Genomic DNA, 20,271 nt, shown 5'->3' on the forward strand with positions numbered 1-20,271 from the left:
AAGTTCAAAGACTCCAGTGGGAAACAGGGTCCAACAGTGGGAAAAGGGAGCTCACTAGTGGGTTTATTTTTCACCCTGAGCATTTAGACATTAATCACCCAGCTCTGAAGGATTTCTTTCTAACACTCTTTTCTGTGTAGAATAAGCACTGCAATTCATTCCACCGTGGGAGGAGACAGACTTTGCGAGGCAGTGCCTTTCTTGACTGTCCATCTCAAATTTAGTGTATGTGTATTAAGTATCAATGACCAATCTTAAATTATAACCTAATCTTTGGCGTTTCCTTCTTAATATTTCTCTCTTCAGAGGGTCAAAGACCATTTCCACCCCAGCATACCTTCCACTATCTGCTAAGGGAGGGGTGCTGTGCAATTACGGTGTGCCACAGTAGAAGGGAACTTTTTAATCACATTTTCCCATCTATCAATCTGAACCAAGAAAAAAGATATAAAAGTCATTCCTCACCAGATTTTTTTTGTGATGATTATCACACTACTCTAGTAAGAGTACCCTGACTTCTAGCCCTCAAGCTCAGAACCAGAGCGTACCTGCTTAACATCCTCTCAGGCTGAATTTTGATGAGCGTGATAGTACTCTCAGGAGGGCGACATAAGAGTATGTCTCATTACATGTTGATGGCAGAATTCGCCTAAGCCAGGTTTACCTGCTCTGCATCTGGGCTAAATTTCCCCTGCGTGGCTCCTGGTGCACAAGAGACCCTTCTCTTTAAGCCAGCCTCCGTACCCCCTCACTGCGCCCACACCCAGGTCTCTGGGTTGGTTTAAGCTTCCCAGAGCCTTGGTTGGTCCTGGCAGGCCATCAACAGATCCTCTGCTGGGGCGGTTGCTAGGAGGGCTGGGATGCAGTGGGGTAGCTGTGGGGGTTGTGTTTGTAGTACTCCCGGGAAGTCCTGATGTCACCAGAGCGGCAAGGACATCGCAAGGAGGAGTCGTGTTACAGTAAGGATGGGCAGTGGCGCGCACGGCCGGAGCACACGCTCCAGGCGAGGGGAATCATAGCCGGGAAGACGGGAGCCTGCACAGCGCCGCTCTCCCTGCCGCCGGGGAGGAGGCACGCTTCGCGCTGCTGCTCGCCACGCTGGAAACATTTACACTGACCGTACTATGCCTCGGCTCTGTTCGGCGTGCCAGCCCTGGGTGCGAGCGGAGGCTGAAGACGCCACAGTGGGGTTCCAGCTGGTTGATTAATGAGAAAAATAATGTATTTTGGTGAGTGTTAACTCTGATGATGCAATTCTGGGGTGTGCTAGGCAGCTCTCCATCAAGCAAGCAAACGTTTTTTTTTGTTTGTTTGTTTTTTGTCTGTGTGTCTGTGTTTGTTTGTTTTGTTTTTTGTTTTTTAATCTTTAAGCTGCAAGAATATTTACATCAAACCTACCTCCAGTTGGCGACTGGCTGACCCGCTAGTGCGGTATTAAAAGCTTCCTTTGTGCCATCTTTGGGGCTGGTAATCAATGTGCACCGAGGTAAGCTGGAAAAGAAGAGATGAGGGTGGGGTGGGTAAACTTTGCTTTGACTTGTGGGCACGAAGTTGGTTCATTTAGCTAGGTGAAAGAGAAGTGGTGCAGCCTGGGAAGTCATAGGCTAACTTAATGGAATGCCAGACAAAGTTCCCACACGGCTGATGTCCTGAGAGCTCAGTCAACAAGAACGTATGCTTCCTTAAGGACTGGGATTTTTCCTATTTAAGAGGCAGGAAAGGGAAGCATTGTCCAGCGAGCAAGCAGTCTTTCCCAGCTCGTTACTTCAGGCTAGGAGAGGATGGCACCAAATTCTTATTACTTTAAACCTTCCGGAGGTCACGGGGCTGTTAAATATGTGTGCGGTTTAGTTTGGGGCTGCGGTGGAATGCTCCCTGAGGTTTTCAGCTGAGCTGCCTGCCTTTGCAGAAAGCATGTAGATGCTTAGATGTGGGCTCTGGGCTGAGCACTGAGCAGGCTGGGAGCTGAGTTGTACCTTTGCACTGCAAAGCCGCAGCAGAGCAGCTTATATCTAAGGGAAGGCAGAGCCCTTCACTTATGAGCAAGAAACCAAGAAATAAGACTGAGGAGCCTTTCCTCCTCCCCGGAGTTATGCTTTCCTTCTCTAAGTCCCAGCCGGTGTCATCATTTAACAGCATCTTTCTGATACTAAAAGGTTTGTGAGAGCAACTGGAGTGGGGCTGGGGGTACTACTGTACACTGCAGACTCAAGCAATGGGTGATTCGGGGGGTTGCTCTAAGTAAAAAAATCAATAGTTTTCCTTTAAGCGAAATTTTGGTATGTGTGGATGGGGCACTATTACTTTGCTGGGCAGTATTTCCGTATATATTATTTGCTTTGCTTTGTCTTGTTTTTTGGAGCCTTTTGAAACATTTAAGAAAGTGTTCAAGGAACCCAAGTTGCAAAAGCTTAACACCCTTAGTTGTCTTGACAGCAGCTTTGATTGCCCTATAATTTGTGTCATATTAGAAAGAAAGCCTAAATGAGCCAGAATTGATTAGAAAGAAAAGATCCTGATTCCATAGTCCAATTCAAACAGAATCCAGACTTTAGTAGCACTTTTCCAGTGGGTAGCTGGAAGGGACATGCTTGCTTATTAGCAATGGATAGAACAGGATTCATCATGTGTGCATTTTTTGATAAATGAAGAAACTTGTAAAGAAAATGCATCTTCTGAACATAGTTAAATTTCAGCATCTATAATGAGGTTCATGAATATAAAAGAATGTTATCATTTTAGTTTTGGTTTTGGGGTCTTAAAAAAATGACTGGTGGATTTTGAAGTAGGACTGACCAGAGGAAACATGAGGAGTCTCAGAGTCAGGGTCAGAGGCTGTCCTTGCTGTGCTGAACTGTGATGTGGTGACTGAAGAAATGCTCACTAAGCTAGCTCATATTGTTAACTGTGTGCCAACCCAGTTGTTTTGGAAATCGGGCAAATCTACAGGCAATTAGTTTCATTGTGTAATGTAAGCTTTTAATAGTATGAATTGAAATGTAATGTCTTACTTATTTCAGCTGAAACTGCAGTTTTGGTAAAGTCAGGCTAAAGTTGCCTTTGGGGTCCTGAACATAGTTCTGTTTTACCATCATCCTCACTGTCATTCCAGTGTGAGAAATGGTTTTACATTCTTGCAGCAAGTAATGTGTATATCAAGAATGTAGGGTTTTGGCAAGTTAGGCTATGCAGCCTCTTACTGAACCCTTGAAGCCAAACTGCTTCTACGAAAATCTCCTGATGCTAGAGCTACATACACACATACACACATACATACGTCATAAAATGAGGATAACTTAGCATCATTCATTGCCATAGCAGGCTAATGTGTGTCTGCATGCATGTGCACATGTGTGTATGTTTATGTGCATATGTGTATAGATCTAAAATATTTCTCTTTCAGAGAGTTTTTATTTTTTGTGTTTGTTTTTGTGGTGGTTGTTTGTTGTTTAAAAACAGTTCTTTCAGAGCCATGCAGTGGAGGTTTATGCCTTTAATCCCAGCACTCAGGAGTCAGAGACATGGATCTCTGAGTTCAAGGGAAGCCTGAGTTCCAAAACAGCCAGGGCTACAACCCTGTCTCAAAAAACAAAAAGACAAACAAACAAACAAAGAAACAGTGCTTTCACTTGCAAATTTATTGACATTTCATTTTTTCTTTCTATTTTGAACTGCTAATGACTTATCAAGTCAGGACCAATAGGGACAAAGGAAAACAGACCTTCATTCTTGGGCTTCTCTGGTGCAGTGGGATACTGGTGTCAAAAGTCTTCTCTTTGTGTCCGTAGTAAGAGCAATGAAGAGCATGGTGACACTATGTGAAGAAGTGAACTGAGAAACAAGTGGGTTATCGCCTTCTCATACACATAACCTGTTTTGCAAGGTGTTGCCCCACTCCAGTGCAGGTGAAGACTCCTTTCCCAATAGGCTGGCTGGGCCTAGCTGTTTTAATCTTCTTCCCCTTGGGGCACTAAGTAGCTGGACCTCTGCAAGGTCAGCTGGGTGAATTGTTTGTGTATAAAAATGAGTGAGCTGTATATGATTTCCTTCTTAACACAGATCCTATCTAAATGTGTTTGCTCATACCTGTGGTGCCGATAGTCTTTTAATGACTTACAGCCCACTTTCATGTCCTATTGAGATTATAGTGTGGGTTTTCAGCAATTATCTGTACTTGTTATTTGGTGATTTGAGTTTGCAGTTCAGTCACTGTGGGTGCTCCTGTCAGTCTATCAATTTCACATTGATTATTGTAGTTAAATGTGAGAAACATAAAGGAGACAGAAGAGGGACAATCCCAGTCAGCAACCCAATCAGTGGCATGTAGTGTAAAAGCAAAGAGAAAATAACAAAGACTATGAAAGTAACCTTCCTGCCCCCATAAAGATTTTACAAAGTTAAAAATTATATGTGGATTAAATTATTAAGGATTGATAAACCTTAATAATTTATTCAGTACTGAAAGCCAGGCCCCTGGGAGACTTCTCCTCAGACCCATGAAGAGAGGGTCTGACTGACTCCCAGGGTGGTAGTCAGTACAATAGAGAGGGTTGCCAGTTCTCAGTGGGGCTGGAGAGTGCTGGTATGAAGTACAGATTGTTTGGTGAATGCATCACTGCAGTCACTCAGTGCCCAGCAGCAGCAGCTTGTAGTACATCCCTGTCTCTAGTTATGGGCACCACATGTCTGAATCATCTCCCTTCCCCCTCTCATTTTTTTTTTCTTGCTAGAGAGTCATCACTGACAGTGGACATGCCAACCACACAAACTGTCCTCAGTTGACCACAAAGGTGCCACACCTTGCCCTTATATGTCAGGAGAGAAACAAGGAGAGTAATTGTGCTTAGGAATTTCTGTTTGGCCAGAGCTGAGCCATCCAAATAGAAAATACAGCAAAAAGGCCGTCTAATAGTGGTTGGGGCCTACTCCTTGATAATAGTCCTATAAAAGAAAATGATGCAGCTGAAACAAATAGGCAGAACTGAGAGAAAAATGTTAGCACTCACTGCAAACGTTACTATAAATAGTATAATAATTAAACCCAGAGAAAGGACAAGCAAATTTTAGAAAGTGTGACTGAGCTGTTCAAGTTCAGCTTGATGTTAACTGTAGATTGGCCGTGTCCTTTAAAATGACTAAGGAAAGGAAGACAAATGCATAATGATGTGCCTTTCATATAAAATAATGCTTTAGAGGCAAGTTTTAATACAACAAGTAGATAGAAAATGCCTAAAGAACACTCTTCTCCTTGTAACATATCTGCATGTTCAGCTTTGGAAGGACTGTTTTCCCCGGGATATTTAAAACAGTTTACCTTAATGTTTGCATCTTGGGCAGTGGTTTAACTCTGCCTTTTCACCTCTGAGTCAGGGTATTGGAAAGTCAGTTGTGCAGTGAGGAAGGGATGAGCAGAAAACAGTAGACAGCAGAGAGAAGCATCCCTTTCTGTGCTTGCAACTCCTTTTCTTTTGCAGTAAACCAGCCATTATGAGAAATGAGGTTTGGGAATGGCTTTCCATTTACCCAAGAGATATTTTTATTTCCCCTGAAGATAATAACAACAGAGAATAATTTAGGAAGTGACAAATCCAAGTTCCCCTCTTCAAATGTTGACTTCATACTATCATGTCTTATTATAAATGGATCACCATGGCATACCATTCAATATTAGAAACTAGGGATGGAGACTGTGACTGACACTTGCTGTCAGGAAGGGGCTTGGAAAGAACCTTGAATCTAAGGGACCTACAAACAAGTTCTCCTTAAAGCTGGTTTCCCTCAGAATTTATTTGAAGCTATCATTTTAAAAACCTAAATTTGGGAAGGATGGGGTTGGGAGGTATGAGGGTGGGGCTACAGCTGGGATACAAAGTGAATAAATTGTAATAAATAAAAAATTATATAAAAAAACTAAAGTTAGTCATTGTAACAGTACCCTGATTCTTTAACATAGCCTTATATTTTCTGCATTCTACCCTTGTTTTTTTTTTCCTTTTTCTTTTTCTTAAAGGCCATTCTTAGTTGCTATAATTATATGGAAATGAGATGAGTTTATCTAAGGAATAAATCCCAAAATTCATGAGATAATGAAGACTTACAAAGTTACCCTTTTGTGGGTGGCAAGTTGTTCTGAAAAACAAATGAAAATTTTAAATTAGTGGTTTCTGTCTTCCTTTGCAAAAGATGTTTCTCCGGCTTCTAGTGATTGAGACCTCTTCTGTTAAGATTAAGAGATGTGTGTCCGTGTCTGTGTGTGCGCGCATGCACGAGCACACACACAAGCGCAAGCATAAACATGTGCAACACTGGAACCCTCCCAGTGTCTTGTTGTATGTTATTGAATGTATCTTTTGTATTATTGCTATTGAATCTTCTTGCATCATTTGAATAATTTCAATTAAGAGCTGATCAATACAGTAGATTTAGTGTACAGTTTTAGCTTAGCTGCTTTTTAACTCGAACAATTATTCTATGCATTTTAAGTCCTAAAAATCATATCATAAAGCAAATTCTTAACGTTTCCCTTGCTTGTATGAGCAGAAATGCATTTCTTCTTTGACCTTGAGAAGGCGGTGTTTCTATTTGTAGTAAACGCTAAGAATCATGTTATAAAAAGGCAAAAGTCATAGTCCTTGTCTGTCTGTCTGTAAGGACACCATTATGTATCATTTCCTACAAAGATTAGTTTTTCAGCGGAATTTCACAAATGATTGGTGGCATTAAGAGAAACTAAAGCCAAAGAGCTGGCTAGAAATATCAAAACTTAAAGTGGCTGAGATCACGCCTGAAACAAATTGCTAGGGTTGGAAATAGCAAGGCGTTTCTCACTGACACAGCATTCAAACTGTTATGAGGCAGTTGGAAGTGAGCCAGTCCTCATTGTATGTGAGTCCAGAGTGTCACAGCCTTTAACATGGATAACATTGCCATGAAAACTCTCCTGTGTAAAGTCTCCAGTGCCCCTACTCCTGACTCACCTCTCAGTTTCCTCCATATGGCCCATTTGCAATATCATGTTTCTGTAAGAAGAGACAGAAGAAAAGTAGCATGGCCAAAGTCAGAAAAGAAATCAGCAACAGTATCACCACATATCATAGACGAATGCAGAGGGTATACCATGTGTTCCAAAGCATTATACCTGCTAAGAGTTGAAGGGTAAAGGGATGCAGATGGGTTGGTTGGCTGACAGTTTTTAATACATGAAGACGGCCAAATCTGAGCTCAGTATTGATCTCTCAGAACTCTGTGTTGGTTGTTCTGGATTGAGCAAGCGCTTGAGAGTGGAGAGAAAGGATAGTCTCTACCACAACTCAACTCAATGACAGCACTTATGTGAAAGTTTGAACTTTGGGTTGAGAAGAAATAGTTCTCTTGCTTCCAAAATGCAAGGTGTTATTATTTATCTTATTTATCCCTAGATTTATTTTATTTTAATCTTTGTGCATCTTGGGAGGTAAAGAGAGAGCTGTGAGAATGCAGGTGTCTGAGGAGGCCAGAGGTGTCTCACCCCCTGAAGATGGAGTAACTGATAACTTGTAAGCCACTTGAAATGGGTGGTGGGAACCAAACTCAGGTCCTTTGCAAAATTAGTAATCACTCTTAACCACTGAATTATCTTGACAGCCACCTGTTTTTATTTTATTGTATTTTTGCTATTTTGAGGAATGTTAGTATAATTCTATCATTTCCCCCACTCCCTTTCTTCTCTCTGACCCCTGCCATGTTCTTTTCCACTGTTCGGACTCTCACACTCATGTTTTTGTACTTAATTGTTCTTGTATATGTGTGTATTTGCTTTTTATTTTTCCCATAGGTGTTAAGACTAATCCTTAGGGGTTGGGGATTTAGCTCAGTGGTAGAGCGCTTGCCTAGCAAGTGCAAGGCCCTGGGTTCGGTCCTCAGCTCTGGAAAAAAAAAAAAAAAAGACTAATCCTTAGACATTAGACTATAAATTAAATATAGTAGAATCACAAGTTCTTTTGTTTATCCTCTTTTCATTGTCACAGGACCCTGAAGTGGAAAGAAAAGGGAGAGAACTCTATAGAATCTTAAAAGGGGCATGCAAACATCTCTGAAGAGAACATTAGTCACCACACAAGATGGTCAGATTAGAATTCATGATGAGTCACCTGCTGCAGTGCTAATTCTCAGGTTCAATGCAGGGACATGGGCAGGAGAAAGGCCTTTGAACCAGCAGCTCAGAGTGTCAGGAAGGTTACCAGTTTGGAAGTTCTTATTTTGTTAGGAGAAAAATAAGCATGAATTTTTGCAAGATTTTTGCAAGAATTTGCAGAATTGTTCTTTTGTTTGTTTGTTTGTTTGGTTGGTTGGTTGGTTTGATTTAGTTTGGGTTTTGCTTGTATTTTTTTTTAATATCTATGCATTTTGCTGAGAAGGAAAGGTTTTGGTGCCAGATTGCTCTGAGGATAAAAATGCAGTAATGCATGTAAATGTCCTTTAATAAACATGATCTCTCATACTTGTGTAGCAATTTGCTTTTCAAAGCATTATGCTGTTTTTATCATTAAAATGACCCATTTTCAGGAGGCAAACAAAAATGCAGTTATTCCTTTTTAAGATGAAGATCTTGAAACTCCAGTGACTGACACTTCGTTCTCAAGGTCATACCTTTGTGAACATCTAGGCTCAACCTCTTAACTCAGACCTTTTAAGATATACTCAATGTTCTGTATAGCAGAGTATAGGACTTTTGGGATTATTTTTGTGAATCAAAATTATTTGTACAAATATTTTTAGAAAATATATTCTCACTAACAACAAAAGAAATGAAGAAATGGTTAGGTTGGGAGAAGTGTCTCTGTTTTGACTAGAGAACCACAATTGAATAGAAGAGAATGAATACATTTCATAATTTTATTTGTTTGCTTTGGCACTTACATAAAAATTAATCAGAGAAAATCAATACTGCCTAGAAGGCATGAGCTACTATAATACAAAAAATGTTTCTGCCTCACCCAAATTTGTATGCTGAAGTACTGATCTCAATATGATGGAATTAGGAATAGAAACTTTGAGTCTGGATGTGATCATGGGGTTAGAGTCACTGTGAAAAGAAAAAGGAGAGTACAACAGTGCTCACTATCTCTGCTTTGTGCAGTGGGAGGAAGCCAACAAAAAAGTGTTCGCCAAAACACCAGGTTGACATCAAGTGTGAGGGTCGTAGATTATCCAGCCTCCAGAGCTCAGACAGATGAGCATCCATTGCTCCTCTCACTGATATGGCAATGAGAGCTGCAGGCACAGCCTGCCTTTCTGTGTGGCAGAGCAGAGCCAGATGTTAAATCTTACATTCATATTGTGTCTTATATTTCTGCTCTTTTGCCAGTTAACCCAATATTTGCAAAATATTGTCAGTCACACATGCTATGAGGTCTTTGATATTTACAAAGATTTCATTGCCAGGATTGTTAAAGTCATTGCTTACTCCTGTCTTCACTATAGTACTGCAAAATATAGGAAAATGACCTACTCTTCAATCTAAATGTTCCACTCATTGACTCAGTGTCTGAGCATGTCCTTACACCTGTGATATTTTTTTCTTTTTAAAAAAGAATTATTTTTTCCTACAGTTATGTTTTGAAGAGTAAAATATATGGTAGACATGAAAGTAGTTGACAGCATGAAGCACAGTTGATGTAAAAAAAATTGAGTTTTTCTTACATTTTTACATTCATACAAACCACATACACATGTATAACACTTGAGGTAAGTACTTGTGACCATTGAGATTAAACCTGAAATCAGACCATCCTACATCATGTATAAAGACTTACTGGGGATCAATTGCTCTATTGGTAAAGCTGTATGTGGTAGGATGGTAGAAATACAGACAAGTACCTATAGGAAGAAACTGACAGATATGGATGAAAAGACAGGAGATAATCCTGAAGGCCAAAGCCTAGGACCTTCTAACAGGGCTGGAGTCACAGCAGATTCAAAAATATTAAAGTATAGAGGAATCCTGCTCTCAAATTAGAGAGAAACAGAGACATACCCAGATTTCTCCCTTTCTTGAGTTATTGCCTCTACCACTTATTGGTGAACCTCAACAATAACCAGATGCCAGAATATCCTGAGAGATGCACCCTGAAGATTTTACTCTTTGGTCAAGAAGGCAAGGACCAAAGCAAGGGCCTATAAGGACATATTACAGCTGACATAGGTGGCATATGAATGGAAATGTGTTTCTGCAAAGACAAAAAAAGCATTAGTAGGAATTTGGGGAAAATGTAAGAAGCAAAGGTTGATATATGGTTAGAGAATGTGGACCAGTGCCTGCTAATTCAAGGACTCTCCTTGTCATTTTCCAGTAGTGTTTCCTGTACCAAATTGATAGGTCTTTCTTTACATTGTAATTTCCCCTTTTTATAATGGTTTAGGATTTGACAATGAGTTCAGTGATATTTGGATACAGGCCTCATAATGCAAAATGCCATATGAATATGTCTTATAATGATCATGACAAATCTGCAAATATATCTCCAAGGTAAGAGACATATGCAGAATGTAACCTGTATCTTAGTGGCCAGGTAGCCTGTCTTTCCCCATTATTCTGTAACCAATACTCATTGCAGAAGAGGGAAGGCCTGAAATTCCATGGAACATAGTCATATCTTCGTTCCTTGCCAGGACACTGATGGATTATTAAGCTGAGGGAATTTATTAATAATTGTTTAAGAGGAGAGGAGGGATGTGATATTGATTTAATGTAGTTCTTCATATATCTTGGGGTTTAAATTTCTTCTGCTTATTGAGCATACCGTACTCAAACAGAAAAAAAAATCATTCTCTTTTTGAAATGTGATTTTATTATTTTTGCAATGTTTTTATTTTAATTTTTGAGAATTTTATGTATTTTGAACATATTTATTCCTTTTCCAGTTCTTTCCATGGCCTCCCTTTTTACTCTACCTTCTTTCCGACCCAACATAGGAGATTTATACTTTCTTCCTTCTTTTTCTTCCCTCTTTTCTTTTTTTCTTTTACTCATAGAATTTATTGTGTTGCCTAGCTAGTCTTAAAGTGTAGCTTGCTATGGTGAGTGTTAAGCATACCAGGGGTCACCCTCTCCCTCTTACAGAGCTATGAGATTGCCAGTAGTTTCTCAGATCTTGATGGGACCTCATATCCACCTTACCCCTGCTATGCAGTAACTTGTCCTGGCAAGAGATTGGGGCTATTACTGTCATTCTTAAAGCCTGCTTTTAAAACCCTGTGACAACTCAGATCTTAGCTGCTTTGTTTTCAGGCAATGCCCTCTTAACTACAGGAAAGCATTTCCCTTGCTGTGAATAATATGGAAGGCACTAATTCTCACCAGGTGCTTTAATTAGCTGCCCTAAGGAAGGGCAGGCTAAGATTTAGAGATGTATGGGGCATTTTAGGATTCAGACTTAAGGAAATTTTATCCGCTGAAAGGTATATTAGAAGGGAGGTTGCTTTAAAATTATTTTTCTTTAAACACAGACAGTCCTAATGAGACCTAACAGGCTAGGGTTGGATGGAAGGGGAGGAGGTTCTCCCCTATCAGTGGACTGGGGAGGGGACATGGGAGTAGAAGAGGGAGGTGGGGCAGGATTGGGAGGAGACAAGAAAGGGGCTACAGCTAGGATAAAAAATGAATAAATTGTAATAAATAAATAAATAAGTGGAAAAAGTTATCTATGATCCTAAATACTGATCTTTAAAGTCCCCTATTTAAAAAGTCAATTAAAAAAAAAAAACAAAAAAAAAATTAAATAAAAAGTCAATTCAAGCCAGGTGCAGCAGGCAGAGGCGCATGCCTGTAATCAGAGCACTTGGTAAAGCAGAGACTGGCAGATCTATGTGAATTTGAGACCAGTCTGGTTTACAGAGTGGGTCTTTCTTTTTTTTTTTTTTTTTTTTTTTCCAGAGCTGAGGACCGAACCCAGGGCCATGCACTTAACTTGGCAAGTGCTCTACCACTGAGCTAAATCCCAACCCCTACAGAGTGAGTCTGAGACAGCCAAGGCTGTGTGGAAAAAAAAACAAAAACAAACCAACCAAACAACAACAACAAAAAAGAAAGTTCAGTGGTTCAGTGAAAAGCTTAAAGTATGGGCCTTTTGGTCCCTTAACTTCTTTAAGGAGATTTTTGCTCTTGCTTTGTGAAGCTCCCTGAAGCTGATAAGTTTCCCTGCTCAAAAGTTCTCAGGAAAGAGGAATTCAACAGGAACTCAGTGGTACTCCATTTTGGGATGGGAGTGCAGGCTGATGTGACATTGGCACATGTCCATTATCGTTTTGGAGAAGGTCAGAGGATATAAATATATGCAAGACTTCACCAGGTGGTTTTGAAATGATACTAATAGCAGAACCTCTCCACAGTCAATTAAAAACCATAAAAAGAGGAGCTCTATGGTTACAGATCCAAGCACCTGCCTTTTCTCATAAAAACCTTCTGTGGATTCCACGGGAGAGTCAGAATTGAGTACTTCAGGTGGGTAATTTTCATCATCTATTAAAGAGCCTCCCGAAAATTTAGGAGTTTCCAGTTTGTACCAGATTATCTAGGAAGCAGGTGACAGGGTCAGGACCCTAACCCAGGTCAGTTTGAGTTCACAAACCCCAAGACACATGATTCCTCTCAGAGGATGATGCCTGGGTCTGCTTACCCAGTGTATGTGTCACCCACTCTTGAATATCTGAATGGAATTATCTTTTTAGGATAAGAGCTCTTCCCTTTTACTTGGGACCCTTGTAGATTCCTGCATTGTGTTTGCTGATTCAAGATCCCAGTGGTATGGCTCTGGATAGCACATTAGAACACCACTTCTCAGAGTTGAATGTTTGTTTAAATCTCGTGAGGAGCACATTAAACTACAGCTTCCATGCATGAGGTCTAACCCCCTCCAGATCTTCCCTTCTAGCACATGCCCATTCCATGCAGATGCTGTGGGCATGCTCACCCATTGTAAATTGTGTAGTCAGGTTTTGAAGTGATTATGCTGCTGAATTCCTATTTTCCTACAGGTCTGATTGTAGTTCATCTCCCTAGTTTGATTCTGCAGGATATTGAGTGGTTTCTGTTGTGTTCACAGAGTTAAAAACTGTGAGGAGTAAGTTTGATCATCAACTTGACACAACTGAGAATCATCTGAGAACAATGTCTTAATGAGGGATTGACTGCAATGAGATGGCCTATAGGTGTGCCTGTAGGAGGTTACCTTAATAAAGTCTATCAATGTGGGAAAACCTCTCCCACTGTGGGCCAACACCATAAATAAACATAGAGAAGTCATATTGAGCTGAGCACAAGCAAGAAGGCAAGGGGCATGGTTCCACATCCAAGGGAAGCACTAAATGTACTGGGGGAGGGAAAGTAATGTCACAAGAGGCACTGGAGGGAGGAAGTGATGAATGAATATGTTTAGAAAACATTGTACAAATGTAGAACATTTTCAAGGAATAAATAAAAATATTTTATAAAAAATTCTCCGTAGAACACTCATAAGGATTAAATTAAGCAGCATATGGAAAGCATTAAAACATCACTATCATGATGTAGACAGTCACTACATGTTGGCAATGACCTTGACCACTTACTCATAGGCCTTACTCAGCACTGCTCCCCAGTACTTCAGGCAGCTGCCAATCTTCTTTGCCACATTATCTGCGTGTAGAGAAGTCATACACCAACCACAGTGTGATGCAAAGGGAGTGTGCTGCAGTTCTTGGTCCAGGGTACATTTTCTAGAGCCCAATTATCAATACTAATGAGTTTGTTTGCCATAGAAGGACAGAAGGCCTGGCTAAGCTTTAACACCTTGGGACATGGTGAACTGGCTGATGGTGTTCCTGTTTACTTTGTATATCCATTAGTGTCTCTCTGAGCTCTGTAACAACTGATTGTGTGGCTGCAGCTTACGATGGGGCCTTCCATCTCCTGCTCAGTCATTGTGTTAACAATCGATATCGCTAAAACAAAAGGCAGCCAAACAAGGCAGCTCTTGCCTCCACCACGGCTTCCAGTGAGGAAAACCAGAGTGAAGGATAGAGGCTTTTAACTCATTCCCTCCTCAGCACCAAGCCTGGCATAACATATTTGATTCTTAGTGATTGTGGGGTAAGATGCCAACTATGATTTCCCCATACATACACACGCACACACAAATACACAAATTCAAGCAGACATGTAGCTTTTCAATAGGGACCTCTGGCTCTTTTTCTTGATCATTGGGCTGGGGTTGAGAGACTATAGCTGGCTTTGTCAGTTTTTATCTAAGAAAGCCAACTCACTGGCTTCTTGTCAAATGTCACCCCTTTATTGAATGTTTATGTCTGCAGATATGTGAGAACTATGAAAGACACCCTCTTGTTTTTCTTTTGACTAGTATGTAGGCAGTTCCAAGCAGCATATCACTCTACAGTGGGGATTGTGGGCTGAGCTGGTAATGGATGGTGTGTTAGACTGGAGAAATATGAGCAACAAAGCAGAGCCATTCTCTTTCTCAAGTGCAAATGAGATGGGGAAGGGCCTTTCTTTCACTGGTGTGCACTTTGTAAGTGAGAGCAGTAAAATGTTTTGTGTCTCTTCAGTTTTATTTAGTGTAGCAACAGGAACTATTTTGAAAGTGCCCTGCACAAAACAGGCCAGCATCTCAATTTAATAGACAAGAAAATAGCAGCCAAACTACTTTTAAATATCTGTGTTTGATTATGAAAATATTTCTATGAAAACTTGAGACCTTATAAACCCTTGAAACTTTTGAAAGTGTAAAGTTTAGTGAAAAACTCCTCAGCTTTTATTTTAATTGTTCATTTAGTTGCACAGATTTTGAGTTTGGTTCATTTTTTGTGTGATTTTTTTTTTCATTTAAAAACTTTTTATGATAATGTCTACAACAGTAAAAATTTTAATTAAAACATAAAACCCAATTTTGACATAGTAATGGAATTGCTTAAGGAATTGTCCTGAGTCTCAACATCCAGTTCAGTAAGTTATTCTAAAGCCAAAGCCACTAGACCCAAATGGCAATGCCTAAGAATAGCAGAGTTCTGAGTCCTTACCACAGCCCTTTGATGAGAATATAATCAGTTTGCCAATTTCAAAGGTGAGGAAACTCAGGAACAGAAATGATAAGTAATGAGAGTAATGCTAATCAGACCAGAGCCAAGCTGTCATTCTCCATGTCCCAGGTTCTCTGCCACACTCTTTCCTTAGTTTGAGCAGATTCTCAAGACTCAATCCTGGCATGTGGACTCACTGTTCAAATACAGCAGAGGTAAGGATATACCTTGATAATCTGCACAAATGTGCAGAAAAGTGAATGTCTTCAGCATGTGGGACCTCCACGTACCTTTTAGTCATGCAGCCTGAGCTCAGGGAAGATTCCATTTCCCTTCTAGATGGTCTACACCAGGGCAGAAAAAAAAAAAAACCAAAAACTGTTCATAGCACCTACAACCCTCACTTCAGAGATTCTTCCAAAGAGAGGCTCATCACAGCTGTATTATCTCATTTTTTCTCTAAGTGCCAGGACACAAGTTCTGAGTTTGTGTATTTAACATGTGGTAATCACACACCAAAGGGAGCTGTGTATTGTTTGTGTGTTCTTCCTTGGGACATCTGGCAACATCCTACATATGTAATGATTCTCTTTACCAGGTAATATATTGATTCCCTTTTAGGGTCATCAAAACAACCAGGGCTCTTTTTAGATCCTTAATATAATATTTTAGATTGTTTGCAAATGTGGTATCAGTACAATTTTAGTCAGATGCCATAGGTGTGTAAACAGTGAAAGTTGCACCTGTCCCCCCCACAAGAGCATCTTGTTGTGTTCAATTATGATACTAATTTTTTTGAGGCAATGTGTGCACAACTCTTATTCATACACACATAACAGAAGCATACTGTGAACCATTTTGTATATTATATTATTTATCATAAATTGACATTTATCAATATATTTTTCATATATTTTTCATTTTTAAAAATTTGAGGGCTCCATGCTATTCTAACCCAGATATATATTATAATGTCTTTTACTAGTACTTTTAAAGAGAAAAGTTATTCTCATTTTTTACTAATAACACAATAGTTATCACTATAAATATGAAAACTGTTACACATAAATTCTTCTACCTACAGTTGAAATTCTTAGAACAAAAATTACTGATGTAAAGTCTATTTAATTTTCATGAATACTGCCAAAATGTCTTAAGAAAAATATATAATGATCAATTTCTGTCATTAACAGTGTAATAACTGCTCACACTGGTAAGCCATTCATGAGGAAATTGTTTTCCTGACCTCTCCTAGAGGGTGAATTTTCAGGGTAGTTCAACATGAAGTATCTTCATATATTTTTGGCCTTGCTCTTCCTTTCAAGACTATTTTTTCATTTCATTTCCATTGCCCAATAACCTATTCATGTTAATTTTTATATTCATAAGATCAATGATGCCATAAAATTCAGAAGTGTCTTTTAATCTTAAAATAAGAATAAATACAATAGAAAAATGTTCCTTGTAAGTGAAGTTAGACTTTCTAACTCCCAAAGTAGAAGGTTCATCCTTAAAAGAAAGATGTTTTGTTAGCTTCCCAAAGAAAGCCTCACTCCATGTATGGATGAGAGTTCTATCTTTTTGAAGCTGACACACATTTGAATGTATGTGCACACTGATATCACTCTGTATTTCAAGGGTTATTGGTTATATTTCTAATGTCCTGCTCTGCTTTTTCCAACATCTTTATTGAGTATACATGGGCTTTAAAAATTATCTAGGCTGTTTATGTGATGCCTATAGCTTATATTTATGGCAAAAAGAAAAATGTCATATTTATTAAAGAAACAAATTTCCAAAAAATGAATATGGATATCTTCTAGCGAACTCTTAGTTGTATGTAGACATTAAGCTCCTTGTGTCCTATAGTGCAAAACTGTAGGTTCAATGAACTGGGTATCATTGTCCCCTGTTTCTAAGAAAGTAAAGGAAAGCTAAGAATGTTATGTTTCTGTAAAAGACCAAGTAGATGAAGTATTTGGGGTGGTGAATTGAAATGTATCTTACTCCAAATATTTACATTATGGTTATGTATATAGTTATGTTCAAGAGCTACTCTTGAGTCATTGCTGTTCAATACTGAGAGTGGGGAACTTATATGCAGTCAGAGTGCTCACAGTGCTGGTCTTAAGGGTGAGCATGGCAGTCACGAATACGGTATGAAAAGAGCAGTAAACTCTTTCTCATTGTACAAGCCATTAATGTGCCAAAGCAAAAACAAGTGAGTGAAAGCAATAAATGATCAGACTTATTAATATGCTAATCAAGGAATGCTATGTAAAAATCACACTCTATCTTACTTCCCCGTTTACTGAACTAAAGTTCTCCTGATTCTTGCTCGCACCATAGAGGTGCCTCAAACTGGACTGGAGCTTGCAGTCTTTCATGATATTACCTTAAATTCCTTACCTTATATTTACACTTCAGGTGAGAAGAAAAATCAATACAGTGAATTTCTAACCAAAATAAACAGTGAGATGTTTAGAGTCTAGGCCTGCGGAGTCTATCCACTGACATGTGTTTCATGTAGATTGGCAGATACTCAGCGTCTTTGTTCCTAACAAATCTAGGATATAAGATTGCTGTTGTCCTCACTTGGTGGATAAAGGAAGTGACATCAGTTACTTTCTTGCTATTATAAGGAGTGGCAAGACAAAGAGCTTCATGTCCTCTTCTTGGCTTTGGAGCTCCAATCTTTTCCCTTGTACTAGATTTCAATGTAAAGAGAACCTTGCACTGTGTAACATCTAAACTAATTCAACAATCTTTCCCAGCCGTCAATGTCCCTGATGGCACAATAGTAGTTGTGGAGATAAGAGTGGAACTTGTTGCAGCAATAAATCATTGCAACCCTCAGGAGTCCCAGAGGTTGAATTAAGTCTCTTCCCAGCTCACTCCTCACTGTCAGAGGAGCACATCATTTACTTCAGTGTGAACTGCTATAATTGTCTCTAATGAGTTTCCTGGCTTATTTCTCTCAGCCTTTAAAGTAAACCCACATGGTGTTGTACTAGGAAGTACCTACAGATGTAACTCTCTCTCTCTCCCTCTCTCTCTTTCTCTCTCTCTCTCTCTCTCTCTCTCTCACACACACACACACACACACACACACACACACATCTGCACACACATGCTCATACACATGCACATGATGCCAGTGGTTTCTGTTTCCTGATTTGTTGCCCCAAACTTCTTATGCAGGTCAAATCGATCATGTTCTAATGTACCTGGCAGTTTTCTTTCTACAAACCTATGCTCTTATGACTCTTAATTCCCCACCCTGCAACTTTTGTGTTTCTTTCTTTTTCAGGTCATTACCTCATGCTATTCTTACCTGATCTATTATTGATTTTCATTCCTTGTCTCCAAAAATCTAAGCATATTTTTCACTCTTCTTTTCTACACAAATAAACCTTATAAATTGTTTCAGAAGGCTGCCAATGCCTTTCTTTTGAAGATGCATTTAACCTGTCCTGTCAATCAGGAATAAATATTCTTGTCTCTGATGGTTTATGTCCCATCTGAACAAAAGCCTGAATATTTTCCAATTTCAAATTTTTCAGTTTCCTGTTAGACAGTGATAGTGTCAGAATCTCTGTGGATTTAGCATAGGAATTAACATTTTCAAATAGTTCCCTCAAATTTGATATCACAAGTTTTTTGGCTCCCCATAAATTAATCTCTAGGTGTAATGTGGCAGAGCTTCAGATGATAATAGGATTTGACATTAAGCTACAAGGATATTACAAGCTGTATGAAGAAGGACACATAAATGAATCCTGGGGAAATTATGAGCAGGGAATGTTCGGGCAACTTGTCCTGTAGTATGATAATTAAACAATATAGTACTAAATAATACACAAAAAATTAAAACAGAACATCAGAAAGTAAATGTCAAGACTTTATAACTGAAGATTTGAGTTGTAATAAAAACATTTCAACTTCCTGGAAAAAAAACTGAAATTATTGAATGAATAGTTGAGGACAACTGAATAAGCAATAAGGCAAATAAACAAGGTAGATTCCTATTATATTTGTTACAACAAAATAAATGTCAGATTTGACAAAAGTTCAAATGTGAAAATATTTCTATAGATGCCTAAGAGACCGAGGAATCTCCGGGTTGTAGTCAGCCTGGGAAAGTAGGTCTCCAGTACACCAAAGAAAAGACCTGATAAATTGCATGACATAAAATTAAAACATGGTTCTTTCGAGATGGGTCAGTAGGTGAGGTGCATTTTCTACCAAGCCTTACTTTATGTGGAGCTTATTTGCTGGAAGGAGAGATCCACAGGTGTGTCCTCGCATATGCACCTTCTCCAATATTTTTTTCTTTATTCTAAAAATAAAAAAAAGTTTGGGAACATACACCCAGAAAATATTGAAAGAGGAGACAAAAATTGGACAGCAAACAACATTCAGCTTCAAAACTTTATTATCATGCTGTTATAATCTAGGCAATGTGGCCTTGGCTTGTGAGATATACAGGACATGGATGAAGCAGACTGAAAGGCCAGACACTGAGCCACACCTGTGGAGTTCTGATGTGTTGCAAAGAAATGCTGAATAGAAAGATGATGTTTCTATTAGTGGTCCCAGGAGAACTGTGTATTTACATGCCAAAAATGAAATGACACAAACTTGACACCCTTCACAGAACTGTAACATAAAATGGATCATAGAGGTAAATAAAACAAAGAAGACAACATAGGAAAAAGCCTGGAAACTTGAGTGGGGTAATGATTCTTCTGATAGGATACTAAGACAAAGGGTGTTGCCAGGAGACTGAGGACTTATGTCACTGTTGGGAGAGAATCTTTGGGACACATCCCTGTTAAAATACTTAGACAAAGAAACTCTTGAAATTTTTAAGAGTAGTTAAGATCTGGCATTAGCTGTTCTTTGACACAATTGTATGAAGGGAATAATATTTAATAGTAAATTTCTTGGCAAGTTATGTGAAGGTTATTTGTTAATACTCAAATGTCCATATGTTTGTGTAGAACAAGCTTTCTCCTAAGAATCGGCTGTATACTCCCAAAAGGCTACTCAGATATTCCACTAGGGATATTAAATGTGATGCTGCTTTTTCAAAGCACAAATTGAAATGAGCAAAGTGACCCATATTGGGGGAAGCATTCGAGCAGAATAATGTTGCATTCAAAATGCCGGAATACTATGTGTCAGTAAAATCAGCTCTCAGTAGTTGTGACATGGAAA

The 20,271-nt window shown here is 39.2% G+C and overlaps 1 protein-coding gene across 3 annotated transcripts in view; it reads left to right on the top strand.

Moving 5' to 3' along the window:
* The first annotated feature begins 969 nt into the window (after positions 1-969).
* The window catches only part of Znf385d (zinc finger protein 385D), a 416,968-nt gene continuing 397,666 nt past the window's right edge, over positions 970-20,271 (top strand). For all 3 annotated transcript variants that reach the window (XM_055599063.1, XM_055599064.1, XM_055599066.1), the window contains exon 1: positions 970-1,229. In XM_055599063.1, coding sequence (XP_055455038.1) covers positions 1,208-1,229 — 22 coding nt within the window. In that variant the 5' untranslated portion in view covers positions 970-1,207. The remainder of the gene's footprint in view (positions 1,230-20,271) is intronic.

The sequence above is a fragment of the Psammomys obesus genome, unplaced genomic scaffold, assembly GCF_907164565.1.
Source record: "Psammomys obesus unplaced genomic scaffold, mPsaObe1.curated_primary_1811, whole genome shotgun sequence".
Lineage (NCBI taxonomy): Eukaryota > Metazoa > Chordata > Mammalia > Rodentia > Muridae > Psammomys > Psammomys obesus.